This window comes from Macrobrachium rosenbergii, chromosome 4 (assembly GCF_040412425.1).
Source record: "Macrobrachium rosenbergii isolate ZJJX-2024 chromosome 4, ASM4041242v1, whole genome shotgun sequence".
NCBI classification, from domain to species: Eukaryota; Metazoa; Arthropoda; class Malacostraca; order Decapoda; family Palaemonidae; genus Macrobrachium; species Macrobrachium rosenbergii.
This window is the reverse complement of record NC_089744.1, coordinates 65,061,663-65,080,526: the sequence shown is the minus strand read 5'-3', so window position 1 is coordinate 65,080,526 and position 18,864 is coordinate 65,061,663. Positions and strand designations below refer to the sequence as shown.

Below are 18,864 nucleotides of genomic sequence, written 5' to 3'. Positions count from 1 at the left end.
GATGCCCATGCAGTATGTGTGCTCACCAAGTGATCAGAACGATGCGTATTGAGGTATTTGTCCATAAAATCTAGAATTGTGAGCCACAGCGCAGTAAATGTAGGAAGTGTCAGCAGTGGAGTCAAGTGACGAAGGTATACCTGAAAAAAAAATTATCACCTTGATGAATTAAGTTAATTCTTAAACAACCCTTTCAAAAAGTTTTCTTTCATACCAGAAATAATGCCTTCCACATTTACGATGTCCAGATTTCACAAAGAGCAGTCTAACTAAATAAAGTACAAACACTGATAGCTGCATAAGTATCCAGAAATGTAATAAAGTCCTGAAAACTGAAAAATATGTCAGCTTGCAAATTAGAACTGGATGTAATTTTTTTTTATTTACTCATTCGTTGCTTCTATACATCTTTTTTCAAGTTTTTAAAAATGCTATGGGTTTAATGTACCAAAAGTTCATTATAATGGTGATGTTCTGGTTCTTTGCTCTACTGGAAACTGAAGAAAAATGCATGAAAGAGAAACAAGTAATGGAAAATTTTTTAGGGGACTGTTAAACTTTTTCAAAGTGAATAAGATCAAAATAAAATCTACTTCAGTAAGATCAACTTTGCTTAGAAATACTTTTTAAGATCAGAAATTACTTGGAGGTTTTATTTATCTTCTTATACTGAGGTATAAAAAACTGCTATTTTTATAATAAAATTGTTTTATATGTACTTACCAAGTAAATTACATAGCTATAGTTTCTAAATTGTGCAGCAGCTTAAATTCAAGATTTGCAGTAGAGCTTCAATTGTTTAGTGTAGGTGACTAGTCCCGCCCACTAATGGGAATACCAGGAACGACTTGGCAGACAACCTCATTCTGTTTGTGCCTTATGTCTATCAGAGGGGAGGAGGATGGGCTCTGATTCTGTAATTACTTGGTAAGTATATATAAAACTTAATTTTATTATAAAAATAGCCTTTTTATATAAGTAACTTACCAATACCAAATAATTACATAGCTGAATCCCACATTGACAGGAAGTGGGATACATGAACATATTCTACTCCAAAACATTAAATCATGTAATGAATTTGAAACAGAAAAGTTACTAGCACTGAAAGCAATGCCTGTCATTTCTTTATCAGTTAAGAGAGCTACTGCAAGAGATTACTGCCTCTGGTTAGTGCTCATCTTAACCTGTAGTGGCATGGCGGTATAGCCATGGAGCACCTCTACTTAAGTGGGAGCTTTGCAGCGAAGGAGTATTCTGATGGCTAGCAAAGCATCAATAGGTGCCCTTGCCCTGGGTGCAGTACCAATATATAACACAACCAGATAATACTGTACCATCACCTACACTGAAATAAAACCACAACCCGTCCACTGAGAGTGGTGGGTGCTCCAGGCACATTGTACCCCCCCGGCTCCCCAAAACCCAACACCTTACTACAAGGTGAAGAGATGGTAGGAGAAAATCCCATGCTTCCTTCCCGCAATACCATGCCAGCTACTTATGATGGTCGCAAGGTTTTGCAAAATTGTAACACTTTTAACTTTCATTAAAAATAGTGAGAAGCGAAGATCGATTACACTTCAAGTAGGTCGACTGCAGAATGGAAGTAATGGGCATATTGTGCCTATAAGCTAACGAGGTAGCAGCTGCTCTAACATCCTTAGCTTACAATTAAAATAAGCAAAATGCTCTCCTGAATCTGAGAGAAGTCTCAGAAATAAAGTCCATTTAGGATGAAGGACAATGCGTTCTTAGTCAGAGGTCAAAATGGGTCCTTGCCAGAACACTATATAGGTTGTGGATGACCCTCTGCTCTTCCAGTCCTGCTCGGGTAATACCTGAAAACCCCAACTGGACAGGGGGCTCTCTATTCTTCCTCAGAGCCAAGGATGTCCGTTAAGTTCTTAAGGAAAAAGAACGGATCCAGGTCTTGGATAGGTCCTTGTTCTTGGCTAAAATCCAAGGGTAAACGAGCAACATGTGTCTCCTTGTGAAAAAAACCTACTCTAGAACGATGGCTCGTATCTCACTAATGCGTTTTAGCAGAAGCCAAGTTCACCTTTACTGAGAAGGGAAGCATAGTAAATCAAAAAAGGGACCTGTCAGTCACTTCAACACTACGTCCAGGCTCCACGAGACCGGATTTCCTTCCTTGCTTGAACTAGTCAAAGGATTTGATGAAGTTGGTTAAAAACTGAGTTAAATGTAGCTCAACATCCTTTAATGGAGAAATACCAGGGATTCTAGATCTCCTCAGACAAAAAAGGCAATCCACAATTCGGGTCACAGATGCCTTAAAAGGAGAGACATAGAGTCTGAGACACCAGCTACAGAAAATTGCTCACCTATTCTGGTAGACAGAGCTAGGAGATTGACGTCTGCATTTCCAAGTCCCTATAGTGCGTCTAAAAAAACCCCTTCATTCCGACAAGCTTCTGGACAGTCGGAGGCCCATCCGGACAAGAGCAAGGTTGACTGAGTAGAAATGGATGGGGAAGGAGTCTTGGAGAGTCCACCAACAACATTGGCAGGTTAGGAAATCATTACTTCATGGGCCAGAACAGGGCTATGAGGGTCATCGTAACGTTGCGATGAGTCTGAAACTTGTTCAACACTTACTTGACTATGCTGAAGGGTAGAAAGACCTAGGGGTCCAAATTGGACCAAACTCGCAGCATGGAGTCTGCTGCCCATGCTAGAGGGTTTGGGGCTGAAGAACATATAAGAAGATGAAGGTTCCTTAAGGTGGCAAACAGGCCCAAAGTCGGCCTGCCCCATAGATTCCACAGATCCTGACAGACCAGGGGATTCAAGGCCCACTTGGTGGTAAGAACAAGCTTCTGGCAGCTCAGTTCGTCTGCCAGAACTTATTAGTTGGCCTGAAAAAATCAAGAGACTAGAAAATCCAATTTTGATTGTCCACTGCAGAAGTTCTCTTGCCGTTTGGTGGAGAGAAAATGAGAGAGTGTCACCTTACTAACGCAATGAATGTTAGGACTGTGGTCTAGTCTAAATGGAGTACCACAGTCTAGGAGTGAACTACGGTTGAGAAGCACTGAAGCCCTACGCAAACTGCTTTCAGCTCTCTGATGTAGATGTGAAGGCTTCATTCTCCCGGGGACACGTCCCAGAAACTTCCCGATTCCCCAAGCAGGCTCCCCAACCCCTCAAGAAGGCTCCCCAACCTCAATCAAGGTGTTGAGAAGAAGTATAAGCCTAGTCTCAGAGGATGAAGGAACTTTCCTTCCGAAAGTTAGTTCGGATAGCCACCATTGCAGGTCTGACTTAAATCCGGGGCTTTGAGAAAAAACAATGGTGTCCAGCTGTGTTTCCCTGTCCCAGTTGGTCTTTTGGTCAAAACTTGAAGCATTTTTCCTTCGAAGGGAATTGAAGAAGTCAGTTGTCCAGGAAAACTGATGTTCATGGCCAGAAAATGAAGTAAAACGTAAGCGGAGAGAGGACTCAAGAGATGACTAGTGCCATAGAGGCTGAAGCCTAGATCCCCGAACTGGAAGATCCTGTCTCGTATGATGGACCTGAGATACTCTCTGAAGTCTGTACGTGGACATGGAAGGAAGTATCCTGCATATACAAGGTCTCCATCCAATCACCCTGGAGAATGGATGACAGGACTGTCTGGTTCATCTCCGTCTTGAACTTCGCTCTCTATTCAAAGAGAAAAAGGGGGTTGTGGGCCATGCAAGCTCGCTGACAACCCTGCAGACTAGCAAGCAACTGAGCGAACTTGCAGATCATTGTGCAGACTCACAGACAACTGTGTGGACTAGCTACCGACCCTGCTGACTCTTGACAGCCATGCAGACATGTGGACATCTGTGTGGGCTTGACTTCCTATAAGGACTAAATAACGTCTTGCATGGACTCAATGACACCTTGTACAGACCGAAAACATATCCAGAAGTGTTTGTGGCAGAAACTAATATCTGGCATGCTTATAAAATGCTTGAAAAGTCCATAAGAGACACAAAAGCCTGGGCATGAGATAGCAGTGTCCTCGTCCAAAACCAGGAGACGAATTCTTCTGGCGTCAGACACAATCCTCTAAACATAAAAAAAAAAAAATAGTCCATAAGCGGGAACTAGACGTTCAGCGGTGGGAGCCTGGTACTGGCTAGATAGTGCTGAGCGCTCTGGAACAGGTGTCGGGCGTTCAGGAATCGGCCCCAGGCACCAAAAGTTGGCTCCAGGAGCTCAGAAGTTGATTCCAGGCGTTCAGGAATGGACGCCATTAGAAAGCGCTGGTCCGAGATTGTACATGGCACTTTCTCTTCTTGCTTGGAGCCCAAGTACAGTTTTTCAACAAAAGAATGCTCAGGAGAGAAGGTTTCGCCATTCCATAGGAAGTCGGACTAAGCAAGTGACAGAGGGAACCATAGCAAAAGTGCAGGTATGCTGTGAGATGAAGCTAGCCTCCTTACCGCTTGACAGGAAGCGGAGAACAGCAATCGTCATCTGTGTGTATCTTCAGTGGCCGTGAAGAACCAAAAAATGTTACGGTGCTTACTGTCTGCGCTGGAAAACTCAGAACTAGATGAAAACTAGAGGAAGAATTGCAAAACTTTAATATGAAGTCTGTCTAGCTTGACTAATGTCTTGGTGGAAGACAGAGCCTCCAGGAGACTCACCCACTAATGTTCTGAGTAAGAAGAAAAAAGGGGCTAGAAATTAGCGGACTGTCTTAAAGTACCTGTGATTCTCTTGGCAGACGGAAAGCCCGAAAATTCCGAGCGTTGAGACTGACATCCAAAAAACTGACTCTTGCGACGGAGGCTGTGTTTTGAGGAGAAGGTGATGTAGGTCTGCAGGCAAAAATAACAGGGCTGATTGTGACTGTGTGGCTCTCACAGTAGTAAAGGAGCACCAGAGCTCTCTCTTCTTGAGATTCCAAAGAAAAGAGCAGAAATCTCTAAAAACCATCTCAACGGTCCTTGTCCGTACAGGACAGGACTAAGAGACAATCCAAGGCAATATCTCTTGGTAAATACTTAAGAGTCCTCTGACTTCTTAGCCCGTGCTCCTGCTGCCAGTCAAGAAAAAACCTTTTACTTCAAAAATCTTGACAAGATCTTCGACATGGAGGTCTAGTTCCATCGAAGCACCAGAGGAAGGAAAGTCCAAAGACACTTGTCTTGCTCCCTTTTCAACAAAAGTCAAACTCCCAACTCCCTGAGAGACTTCTCATAAATTCGGGACACAAAAGTCCCTGTCTGCAAAGGACAGGACTCCGAGACACTAATTGTTGCTAAAAAGGGGGCAACGTCGGCTCATCTTGAACTCTAGGCGAAGGTGGAACAGACTGAAGACAGCCAAAACGCTTGTGAGCAGTCTGTATGGTGCTCAGAGGAGGGGGTCTGATACCGAGGAGTTAGCACCTGGTGATCGAGGAGGGCCAGGCATTCAATTGGAGACTGGCGCTCAAGAAAGAACAACAGTGTGTTCTCAGCAAAGATGGGCACCAAGCACTAAAGAGGGACTGGCGCCAGACACTAGTAGGCTGGAGCCAGGAGCATGAGAGCAGGCGATGGGAGCTCTGTAGGTTGGCGCCGGTTACAAAAGAGAGTGCCAAGCGCCTGGGAACTGGTGTCAGGTATTTGGGAATAGGCGCCAAGAGAACAGGAACTGGTGCCGGACACTAGCAGGATGGCACCAGGCGCTCAGGAAGATGTCAATTTGACGAGTGATGATAACACTACACATCGATCAAGACACCTTTCCAGTGGCTGTCTGCCAATACCTGGGAATGTACTACAGGTTCAACTGAGGGGCCAACTACCTGGGGGCAAACCCCCTTGGACTCCCTTGGACCACCAGTATGTCTCCACCCAGGTTTAGGGGAATATGGCGGGGACTTCAGGTCTAGGAGATCCGACAGGCCAAATACCCACCTCCTCCACTACACATCCATCAAGACGCCTTTTCAGTGGCTGTCTGTCGATACCTGGGAATGTGCAACAGGTTTGACTGAGGGGGCAACTACCCAGGGGACTTCCCACCAACCTCCATTAGACTTTCAGTATGCCTCCTCCCAGGTTTAGGGGAGTTTGACAATAATTTAGATCTAGGAGAACTGGCAGGTCAGATAATCACCTCCTCCACTGCACTACACTTCACTGTTACAAGGTTAATTTTTTGTTAACCTAGACACAAGACTGGTAATGACATGGGAAGGAAGCTAGGGAGCCAGGTGCAGGAGCAAGTGGATAAAAAGTAGGAGGGCTAGTAGCAGGAGAGAAAAATGGATGTGGGGAGAGTGGGTGCCAGGAGTTCAGGTGCTGGAGCAGGGTGCATGAGAGAGGGAGCTGGGTGCTCTGTAACTGGCTCCAAGCAAGCTGGGAGCTGGTGCTGGGAGCACACAGCACGATTCTTGGCTCTCGAGAACACCTTCTCTCCTAAAGCTCATCCACCAAAACATTAGGCATGAAATCTCTCCTTACTACTTTCCTGCCCTTACACTTTTTCAGTTCTCTGGAGAGGAGATTGCAACTCTGCTACAGTAGTAAAAAAATAACGAACTTGAATCATATTTCATTAATAACAAAACAATAAAAAACTGACCCTGAAAGCTATAAGCTTGAAGGCTAATCAAAATCAGCGGTAATACTTCACCGAAATCTGGTTATACAACTGGCAAGTAGAACAAAGCTGTTGCAAACATCCAATGTTTATGTCAGGCATGGCAGAAACAGAATGAGGTTGTCTGCTAAGTCGTTCCTGGTATTCCCGTTAGTGGGAGGGACTAGTTACCTACACTAAACAACTGAAGCGCTACTGCGAATTTTGAATTTAAGCTGCCGCACGAGTTAAAAACTACAGATATGTGATTACTTGGTAAGTTACTTATATAAAAGTTAAAAATACCTTCTGAACAAGGGTAGCTGCTCGAACACGTGTCTCCTCTATGGCCGCTGCACTTGATCCTGGCAGTGGTTGTAGCAACTTTGCTAACAAAGGGAACAGTACTTTGTTAAAGCATGACTCCCATTCTCCAGCACTTAATGCCTGTAAGTCATGATTCAGAAGAGCTCGCTGAAGGTATGTCATTGCCATGTTTCGTACCTAAAAGAAAAGGCCATGAACAGTCTTTTATTAACTACACCATACAAAATTACAAACAATCCTCTGGTATCTACTTTTCTTGTTAAAAGAACCCTTGAAAAAATTTAATGCCCTTCCAACTACAGCTCTGCAATATAAATCTTTAAAATCCACAATATCCACATGAACATTCTCACAGAAACATCCAGCATCAACATTAGTGTTTTTTATGGCTGCCTACTATTTCTAACAGCTCTGCAATATAAATGAAAATTAAAATCCACAATATTCACTTAAACATACATTACTGAAACATCCAGCACCGACTTCACTGTCTTTAATGGCTTTGTTTTGGGGGGGGGGGGGGTTTGAATTCATTTTAGTTTCAAGTGTTTGGAGATGGCAAGAGGCCAGAAAGAGCTCATGTCTGTGGCTATGAACTATGCTGAGTGTGAGAGAGCCTGGATGTACTGACCTTTTGTGTGAGACTGGAGTACAAGACATTAGAGCACCTGGTGTGGAAGGACTGAGTGTATGTTTAGTGTCAGGAGAGGACAAGAGAGCAAATAATGATGCTCGTAATATTACAAAAAATATATTTTATTGTTCTACTTATCTAACCAGTTCCAAAATACAACTTATCTTTCCTTCACATATTCACGAAAAACAGTCACTGGTTTTGCTGTGTGTAATAAATTTTAATTCTTTACATAACCATTCATTCATTCATTTGCTATACATGGGTAGCTCTTCACTAATCCAACACCAATGGGGCATGACAATTCCTGGTTTAGTTGAAATTCTGAGTAATGAGAGAATTACCTCAAAACAGTACTAATCACCTCATCGCCCTTTTAAACTATTACATACCATATATAATTGTGTAATATTTGGCTTCACATAATATTTGCCCCAAACTCTTCACCCCAAAAAATCATGATTTTATCATGTACTCTGTAAAGTGCAAGTTTCAATTTTCTAGGTGGTAAACAGTTACGCTAAGCTATGTTTCAAATCAGAATATCTGGCTGCTATTACTTGAGATATATTTACAAATACTTAAAAATCTGTAACAAAATAAATAAAAACATATTCTTTAATGATAAAGATAGTTCAGAGTCAACAGCCTAAACATTAAGGCATGACTGTAGTAGGAGTTTGTTCACAAAGAAATTGACTAATGAAGATGATTTTTGTATTTTCTGGCATTTAAGGCACTCCAGCATTAAACACACCCAATTTTTGGGAAGCATATTTTTAGCCCTCCCATTATATGCCATTACCTATCACTGTTTAAATATCATTGTGAAGGAGGAGAAACAGTAAAACGTGAATTTTTAAGCATCTTATGAGCTCTGCCCCTTGAAAAAAATATCACCTTTTTGTCATATCTCTCTCTCAATTGTGTTAATTTCTGGTACAGTACTTTAATTTTAGGCCTATCAACAATATGTTTTTATTATGTATGACACACAAAAAATCATTACTAGTGTCAAAACTTATCATAGTCCATAGAACTGTCTGTCTCACTAGCCTAATAAAATCTCCCTTACATGCAAAATGTAAGGCTACTGAGATTTACAACTGTACCAAACTGAAGGTCAATTAGCCAATGATTTCACTCTCTCCCCATATATGGCTAATATTATTTTAAGCATACTGAGGATATTTTAGTTTATTAATACGTACTGTCTGCAAACAGTACAACAAAGATATATAAGTCGAGTTAATATAAAAACCTGGAACTGCAAGGCCCATTAACTAAAAGACAAAAACCACTATCTACTAAACTGGAGAAGTCACACCACCACATAAGATGTGGATATAGAAATGAAAAGAATCTACAGTATTACAAGTAAATAATTAGCAAGTTACACCTAACAATGAATTTTGGCAATCCTGCAGTAGAGGAACATCCGGGTAAGTCTGCTCAGCTGTAGACAGGGTGCAGACACTCTTCAAATTAATTTTATTTCATAAAAACAAACCTCTTATTAAAATTTTGCACTATCTCAATACAGGCAAATGTTTGCCAGCAGAGAACGAGTTTGTTCAAATTACGGAAAACTGAGTCTACCAAGATTTTCTTACCGTAGTGCGTGAATCACAGCAATATCTGGCTATCCCTTGGAGAAGAGGGCATAATGCCTGAGACCACAATGACATCAAAGAGGCTGATGCAGACGACCCATCATCAATACCAACAATTTGGCCTGATGCTGTATGCAATGTATCCATCAAATCTAGTAACTGTTGGGAATATCCATGAAATGTAAAATCTGCCTGGATTATCTGTTAATACTTTAATATGCAACTAATAACCCCTAATATAACAGTGAACGATTTTAGTAATGCAAAAAACGTAACAGATAGATTTCTGTGATAATAGGTATATACTATAAAAACTATCATAACAAAATGGAAGAGTTTTTTGATGAAGTTAAAAGAATAGATAAAAAAATAAATAATAAATCTCAACTAAAATCAAAATAGAAAACATGAGAAAGATTCAACCAGTCTGGCATCATTATTTCTAGTCACCTTTTCAGACACTTGCTGGTATGTCATGGGAACATCATCTGAATCAGACTCATCAGCATCATAAGCATTAGACCCAGTATTCGGAGACTTTGGTCTTCGTGTAATGCCTTTCTCTTCTTTACGTCTCCCTGATGTCTTGCGACGAGAAGGTGAGCGTACACCTTCCTTATTAGCAGTTCTTTTTTCTGTTTTCCCTAATTACAAAAAATAAATATATATGGACATGCAGCAATGATCGTACAGGTTCTGCTAAATGTAAAAACATAAGTCAGGACTGAGCATTAACAAAATATTGTAACTATATTTCAAAATACTTTTTAAATTTTGTACTTCATTCAATCAATTTGCAAAAATTAATTTACCTCCATTTAGTGTTGCTTCAACAAATGTTCTACAGGCTTGAACAGCTGCTGGGAGGCTTGACTGTGTGATTCGTCTGTCTCTTACTAGGAAGGCCAAAGTATCAACAGCTTGCACTAAAGCCTCAGGTCTATGTTCTCCAAGTTCACGCTGATGTACTATATCCCATTCATTAACAGAGACAGCTCGTACAGCCACTGGTTCTATTTCCCCTTCACGGCCAACCTGGAAAAATTTCTTTTGTTTACATAGAAATACAAATATATGACATGTTTGGTCTTAGCCTTGAAATTTATTTGGGACATTTAAATAAAATGCTACAGAAATAATAAAAATAATAGAATTAAATGAGCCTGTAAATTGTCCTCATTTACAAATACTGTATAGTATCTCTGGACATTGGAAGACACTATCAACCTCACTCTAGATGGAGCCTTACGTGATGACACTATTCCTGAATTGGATATACCACAGCAAGCCCTTCAATCTCTACTAGAAATTTGCACCAAGATGGCTTCTTTATCCCCATCAGGGTCCACATGTATACACAGCTATGGCATCAGGGTCCACATGTATACACAGCTATGGCAAAGTGATGGGAACCCACTCATGTTTCTTCTTAACTTTGACATGGGTGTTATAGAGGAATGTGTACTTTCAAAAATACTTGTATAGCCACATACAACAGGTATACAGTACTGATGACACTTTTGTCCAGGCAAGCAATGAAGGTGAAATTAATCGGCTTTAAGTTCTTTAGAAGAATGTAGCAATCTAAATCACATCTGAGAATTTGCTGATAAAGGGATATTCCCGCCCTTGATTTCCTACTCATGTACATTAAAACTCTCCTGGCATGAGAAGTCTATACCAAGGATTTCAATCTAGGTCTTTGCATGGATGTATAAAAAGAGCTCCAGATGCTACAAGCAAGTTTTGAGTGATAAAATAAGGAGACAATCAATTCAATATCAAGGAGATAACCACCATCTGACAGTTTGTCTCTGGCACATAAATGTGACCCACACTTCATATTTTATGAAGTTCATTCCCACCTTGCACTGCATGTAATTATGACCCTGTCTGCTAAATCAAAACAGAACTTTACTGACCTATTGCTATTTTTAATAAAAAATTATATTATATTAAGAAAACTCCCTCTAGTGCAGAAAAAAACTCGTGAACAAATATTGGTTAACTTATAGCTAACCTTTTTCATGAAAAAGCTTCCTATGAGATTTGTTGTTGATGATATGCATGCAAGTTGGTCGGAACTTATAATAAGTTTACCAGACCACTGAACAATTCATTTAGCCCTCACAGGGATGGCCCAAAGGCTTTGTCTCCATTAAAGATAAATATTTTATAATTAGGTTGAGTGACAGTGACGGAGAATACAACAAAATTTCTTTAACTGATTTATTTCACAACCTTGACATTCATTCACACAAAACATGTTCAATTGTTGCCATTACTCTAGTCTGTGTACATATGGATCAGATCATGTGGGCTAGTTATCAAATGTCCCTGGGTCAAACAAGCGTAACCAATTTTAGGAGAAGTCAAACAAGAGTAACCAATTCTAAGATATGTTAAAATTACTTGTGCTTCTGTAGTTCCTTTTGGTATGATTAATGCCACTGTTCAACAACACTCGGGAACCTGTGGAAGTTCCACATGTAGATGAAATAATGAAGAAAGGGAGTTGGAGGTGGCTTGCACATGTCCACACAACCCCTACTAGAAGAGCATGTGATAGCGTCAGCCGAGCTTCTGTCAGCACTATAAGGTTTGGAGACTCGGACATACTTAAATGAAAACTACAAGAAGGGAAGCTGGAGATGAGTGAATACTCGTGGAAATAAAGCATAGGAAAGACAGAAGTGTTATTTCACAGAGACCCTTTGTGTCTCACAGCACTGAAGGCAATGATGATGATGATATCTGTGCCATGAAATTGTCTCAAAATGCTTCAGTCCCTCTTGCAAGAAATAAATAAAATGGTAGTCTGCCAGTAGTAGTGCAGATGCATGGAGGGATTTGCATGAAGAGATTCACAGGATTCAAGCAGCCATACATCTCAATACTTCTGTTGTCTGAGACATCAGCTAAAGGAAATTAGTAGGGTTAGGAGGTGGCACTCATACTGTAAGTAATAGTGTCAATTGTTTTCTAAAATATATTTGTTTCATCACTAACCCATTAATTAAGACTCAATTTAGAGGGGAAGGACCACTGGCCAACTGAGACCAGTATGATCTGTATGACAGCTCCCTGTGATTGATCTTCAGCATCAGAACCTGTCTTTCCTGAAGACATACAGAGGAGCTATTGTCATGAGACATACACCTTGATATTTAAAAGCAATTCTTTTTTTTTAAGTTTAAATTTTGGATATTCTGGGTTAATCTGTCCTTCTTCTACTTCAGATCAGTCAGGGAATGGTGTGGGTTGGGAGTCCATACTGCCATAGTGAACTCCCAGAGAAGGTAAAGGATAGCACTTCTTCACTGTTACATAGCCAAAATCATCAGAAAGTATGTCAAAGCAATGCTACTGTGGATAACGTATTTTTATTAACTTTTCAACAATTTTGTTATAAATATACTTTCCTTTATGTAAGATTTGTTATATGTTATAGCTACTTATTATTAAGACCTTGGCTAGGCTGACAAACATTAGCTTAAGCCATAATTTGGCCACAGGGTCAGTTATCCAGAACCATCTCGGTTCCTGTGATTCTTGATAAAAGGCTATCTGCTTCATTAACAATTATTTTGTTAAGTGAATCATAGCTTAGTAAAATCTAACCTTTTGCACTGTATTTTATTTACAGACCCACATATTTTGTACTTCATTTATCACGCAATCCACTGAAAACAGGCTAAAAATTAAGTCTCACAAAGTCACAAGCCACACTAGCATATTTTTTATATACAATAAGCACTAGACATAAGAAAGCAATAGGCTTAATAAAAAAAAAGGCAAAGAACTTCAGACAATCCTGCAGTAACACAAGTCTGCATATTCTGTTCAGCCGATAGAAGCATGAGAAGTGAAACTTGTCAGCTGTGGACCTCAGGAATCAGGTGATGCATGTGTAATACTACTACTGCTCTTCTGTCTGTTATGCAAAAGACTGAAGTATTTGGGATATTTGATGAACACACATGTGGGCTGTATATGAGCAACAGATTAGTGATGGAACACATCATGTAATTTAATGGACAAAACAAACAACAAATGCTAACCAAAATCCAGCCTCCAGTGTTATGTAGAGGATCAGGACTTGCAGCTCGAGAGCGCTGGGTTTGTTTAGATACCTCTGGATGGTCTGTGGCTGTGGGTGGGCCAGGGGGAGGCTCAGCACACTCGCTAGTAGCTCCTTCAGTATAATGACCAGAATCAACACCTGATGAACTTCCGAAGTCACTGTCTGACACAGAACCTACGGATAAAAAAAAATGAAAAACTCCTCAAAATAACATCCTGACTGCCTACCCAGTGCATTTCTGCAGTTTTGGATAACAATGCATTAACCTGTAAACTCAAAATGAAAACATTAAAACAAAATTATCTAACCAATATTTTATCACAGCTATGAAAATTTAGACACAAAGTGCAATAAAATCCAGTCTCTGTGAATATTCTTACCAGAATCACTTTGAATATCTGCATGATCAGAATTGACCATTGGTGGTGGCTTAGCACCAGCTCCAGCACATTCAAGTAGATTGAATAAAATAGTCCAGTCATTGGGATCTTGAATATGGTCAGTGTTCACACTCAAAACCTGAAATGTCAATGCATAAACTATCAATCAATGGAGATGTTAATCACAAAAAAAAAAAGGCAAAACACATACTTTACTTAAATATTTTCAAGAAACTGTTTTACTGTCTACTGTTGACTTGAGTTATTTGCTGCCTTGGCATTCTTGGGTAACTCAAACTTCGGTTGCAGATATTTTCAATTAAATTTATGCTGCAGTTAAAAAACTTTGAGGAAAATAAGGAATAATAACGCTTCCAAATAATTCAAATTCTCATTACAAAAATAAATTAGTGTGGAAAAAATTCACTGAAGTACAGTATCTGCATTTAAGTTGAATAGGCTTTTAGACAACAACACTGCAGTTATGAGGGATCTGTAACTTCTAAATTTCACCAACAGCAAGGCATATGAACTTACCCTATGCAAATATAAAAAGTCAACTGTATTTCAGCACTGTATAATTCACCACCAATTTGTTTGGTAAAAATAATACTCTATATACATTTAGGTCCAAAAGATACTATTCTCATCTATAAATTTAAAATTTCATATAAAATGTGAAAATGTATATAACTAATACCTCTCGCAATCCGCAGACAATTTGCAGCGATACTCTAAGAAGGATGGAAGGCCGCAGGAGCAACAACATCCTGAGAGACTGCAGTATAGGGTTAGCCATGTTTGGTCTGCGCAGCAAAACTTTGGCTAACCTCAGCATAGCCACAACACAGCGTTCTAGAAGAAAATGACGATCTGCTGCAGCTGCTCCCATGAGCAGAGAATGAATATAAGTTTTAACGCTTGGCCAAACACCAACAGCCCTATCTTTGTTTGCAACCAAAACCTGAACAACAAGCTCCAAAATGAAAGCCTGACTATGTTCATCAAGGCCTCCAACTCTGCCTTCTTGGTGTAAGCCTCCACCACCTGGGCTAATAGCTGGATCTCCAAGAGTGCTGGCATCTCCAGCTCCCATCATGGCTTTTAAAAGTTCATTTAATGAATCACACCTCAAGAAAGCTGACTCAGTTACCAGTCTTTCTGGATGGCAATCAGCAATGCAGCTTTTAGCCCTCTGGGAAAGTTCCACGTCTTCAGGATTTGTTCCACGAGCTGCTCCTGCATCACCAAGGGAAATATAAGAATAGAGTGATGATAGCAATCCTGATTCAACTCTAGGCACAGCCACTGGAGTTTCCCTAACAAGGGTCACCCGGCCACTAGTCTCAACAAAGTCTTCACTCTCTGTCAAAGAGGGTGGTAGAAGTCTACAACGGAATAATTGAAGGAGGAGATCTAATATATTTTTCCAACCATCTCTCAATATGTCTCCATGGGATGTTACCAATCTAAACACTGTCTTTGCAGCAAGTTGTGCTTTTTTGTTGGCTCCAAAAGCTACAGTTACATGCTCTGCAGCTTCTGTAGATGATGTTAGAGTAGTAAACTTGCACAAAGATACAACTAGGTTATCAAACATTTCACTCATACCATATCTTGCAGCAATAACAGCACACTTCTTGAAACCTGACATTGTTCTCTGAATAATGGCATCATCTGTAGATTTATCAAATACATAGGCTAATGATGCAATAGTTGGGCCCCAACAAATTGCATACAAATCTCTGTCAAAGGATGTATTGTTATTAGCTAATATATATTGACCCTCTTTGGTGGCTCCTCTCTTTAGCAACATTTTCCACATGTAATTCTCCTTAACTAGACCAGTTTGTTCAGCAGGCATGACAATTTCATCTAAACGAATGGCATTGTATATTTCCTCCAGCATATCCTGGTCAAAGTCACCACCATCATTAACACCTCGAAGGTTGTTTCTAAACTGATCTAATGTCATGGGAATGTTCTGCTTCTTTGCATTCTGATTATGCTGATCTACATTCAGCATGATTACAGCATATGCCAATGTAAAAGCTGCATCCTCTTTCCCAAAAGGTTCATTATTACTTGTGTGCCAGTGAGATGAAAAATGTTCCACAATTATACCGATAAGAGGAGCTTCGCCAGGGAGACGGAAACTCTCTAAAAACATTCGCAGGGCTTCATCAATCCGCAGTCCACGAAACTCAAAAGATTTTACAAATGCTGAGAGTATATCTACATTCTTCTTTTTGCTAACATATTCTCCAATCATCTTCTTACATAGTTGTGGGTTCTCTCTAAGAAATATAGCAATATCATCCTTGGTGCTCCCTATAATGCCATTGTCTTGCAAGAATTTGATACCTTTTTCTGGTTTAGCATTGAATTGGTCAGTGCCAGCTGCCAATAACTTTTTCTTCTCTTTAAGAGCCACAAGATGTTCTCGGGATACAATTTCATTGTCAAAAAGCACAGTCCGTGCTTTAAGGTGTGGAGTCACAGGAGCAAAACCTCCTCGAAGGCCAAGACCCAAGAGATATCCAGATGATACCTGTGCCACTACCAAGGGTGCTTCATTTGTCTCTTTAGCACTTGATACCTTGTTTTCTTTAATACCATGACTTTCAATAGTTTCTATAACAGTGAAAAGGGCTTCAAGAGAAAGTAAATTTGTAGAATACAATCCCTGAACTGGAAAAGCATTCTTTGAGAGAACTTTTGTAAGATCTTCAAACAAATTTGATGCATATAAATCACAATCATAATTAAGAAAAAGTTCTGTAATGAATCCTGGTATACGCCATAACTGTACTACTGTTTCAAGAGCTAATTCCTTATGTGAGTAAGTGACGTTAGGTGCTTCTGATGTGATGATTTCAGTTAACTTATTGAGAAACATCTCAATCTGGAACTTGAAATGTGAACGCAAAGACTCGCACAGAAGGGTACACAGACGTAAGGATGCCATGAAGGTACCTAAGCGAAATTCAGGCTTCAGAAGCATAAATAAATTACGACACAACTGATCTTTCAATAATGTCAACAATGAAGGAGTATTGTTGATGTGTTCAGCACCCACCTCCAATCCCACTGTCAGAAGATTCAAGGCAGTTAAAATCATTGCTGGGGTGTTTTGCTCATTAGTTGGTGAAGTAAGGGAGATGAGGAAACGAAAAACTTCTCTTACACAGGGCATGCCGTAAGGCACCAAAGCATTGCCCTCATTAATGACTCCCTCCTGAGTGAATTTTACTCCTTGTGCATTGATGAAGTCTTCTTTTTCTTGCTGTGAATCTGTCTGAGGTGAAGGGACTGTAGCTTTTATTTCTACATCTGCATGATTTACAACTTCAGTGGAGGAGAGGGATTCATTTGTTTCTGAAATCAGTTCAACCTGCTCAGAATCAGATGCTTTAGACACACAGGTACCATCAGGCTCACTTGCTGGACTCTCCAGATTTTCTAAAGAACCACAACCATCTGGAGCTAAATGTGTATGGGAGATGTCTACACTGTTCTCAACTGGAGACACAGGTTCTAAAATTCCTGAATCAACAGATGCAGTGTCTCCTAAGGGATTTTCTCCTGCCAGAGCACTACTTAGAGATTCTGGTTCTGATTCCGAGGGTGAAATAACTTCTTCTTTTGTAGCTGTGGTTATTACCTGAGTGTTTTGTGAACCATCTAGTGATTCTTCTGGCACTTCTGAAACGTCTGATGTTACAGGGGGTTGTGGTGGATTGGATGGAGGTGGAGTTGATGATGGAGTTGGGCGAGGCGATTTCCCTTTTCTTCTCCCCTTCCCTTCACCACCTGCACGCATTTTAAGCCTCCTGGAGTGTCCCTGTCCACGAGGATCATCTTTAAACTGAGGGAGACGTGCAAAGAGAAGTTGCACCATATGTCTCAGAGCATCTTCAGTACAGTTTCTCAAAAGTTCACTAAGCCTTGTCTCAAAACAAATCCTAAATGAGGAATTCAAAATTTCACAAACAGATTCATTTGTAAGGAGATGCCCGACAGGTCCTAGGATAAGAGTTCGCAATACAGTAAGAATTTCCCACAAGACAACTTCATCAGCCCCTTGATCTGTCCCTACAAAACGGGCATGTGTGACTGCTGCAGCAACAGCTTCCACAGCACTAGCTGCACTTGCACATTCTCCAGTTATCAGTCCATAATTAAGCATCCTGAAACAATAATAGCAAAACATTAATGTACACTCCAATGCCTTTAACAATACATCTAGATTACTAACAAGTAATCTGATCCATCCTTTCACTGCAATATATGAGTCCATTTCCCCACCAAACTAGCCAAATTCCTTTCACATATAATACTGTAAACTATGTTGATAAACCTTAACAAGAATTAAAACTATAGCATACACACTACATATTAATCGTGAACATGTCTCATGACAACAAAAAGCTCGTGCATAAGATCCTTATTAAACTTTCAATCATATGTTCATGTACTGCATAACTGGACCCCCATACGCTATTTTTCTGGCTTGTTTTTTTAACTGGTTCTTCATAAAGCATATTTGAAATTGCATTACAACTTTTCAAAGTATTTCAAATAAGGCTGTTAAACTGGAATGAGAAAATGGAACCTTAATCATCAAATTTAATAATTAGCAATTCTTAAAGTTAGGGTCTAGCTTTGTCTCAGCATTTAGGTAACCAAATGTTTCTAGTGGAGGACAGTCTAATTTTCATGAATAATAGAAGACGAAAACCAATTACTGCCCAGGTAACATATTAGCATTATATTCAATCTGAAGCAAGTTGATTATTGAGAATTGGACTATGAATGATCTTTCATCATATAGCATGACAAGTTTTCAAAGTATTTCAAATAAGGCTGTTAAATTGGAAAGTAGAAAATGCAACCTTAATCAAATTGAATAATTAGCAATTCTTAGAGTTTGGGTCTAGCTTTGTCTCAGCATTTAGGTAACCAAATGTTTCTGGTGGAGGCCAATCTAATTTTCATGAACAATGGAAGACAAAAATCCAATTAATGCATAGGTAACATACAAGCAACACTTGTCCAGATGCATGTAGAATGAAGGGAATTAGTAAGCTTATTATTACTATAAAAAAATCTTTTTGATGAGACCAATAAGTCACAATTCTAGATTCTTGTTAAAACCACTCTTTGTTCATAAGGTGAAAATTAGATCAAGGTAACCTCGAAGCAGGTGCACTGCATATATAAATAAGAAAAGATCAAACGGAACAAAAG

At 39.8% G+C, this 18,864-nt stretch overlaps 1 protein-coding gene across 6 annotated transcripts in view; it reads right to left on the bottom strand.

Annotated features, from left to right (window-relative positions):
• garz (Sec7 domain-containing protein garz) overlaps positions 1–18,864 on the bottom strand; it is a 78,303-nt gene that overhangs the window by 33,776 nt on the left and 25,663 nt on the right. For 4 of the 6 annotated variants that reach the window (XM_067098726.1, XM_067098760.1, XM_067098733.1 and 1 more), the window contains exons 4-11: positions 14,315–17,804; positions 13,615–13,753; positions 13,212–13,408; positions 9,963–10,185; positions 9,601–9,794; positions 9,151–9,309; positions 6,883–7,080; positions 27–140 (exon numbers count right to left, since the gene is read on the bottom strand). In XM_067098726.1, coding sequence (XP_066954827.1) covers positions 27–140; positions 6,883–7,080; positions 9,151–9,309; positions 9,601–9,794; positions 9,963–10,185; positions 13,212–13,408; positions 13,615–13,753; positions 14,315–17,804 — 4,714 coding nt within the window. The remainder of the gene's footprint in view (positions 1–26; positions 141–6,882; positions 7,081–9,150; positions 9,310–9,600; positions 9,795–9,962; positions 10,186–13,211; positions 13,409–13,614; positions 13,754–14,314; positions 17,805–18,864) is intronic. The other 2 variants (XM_067098741.1, XM_067098751.1) reach the window with 1 other exon arrangement.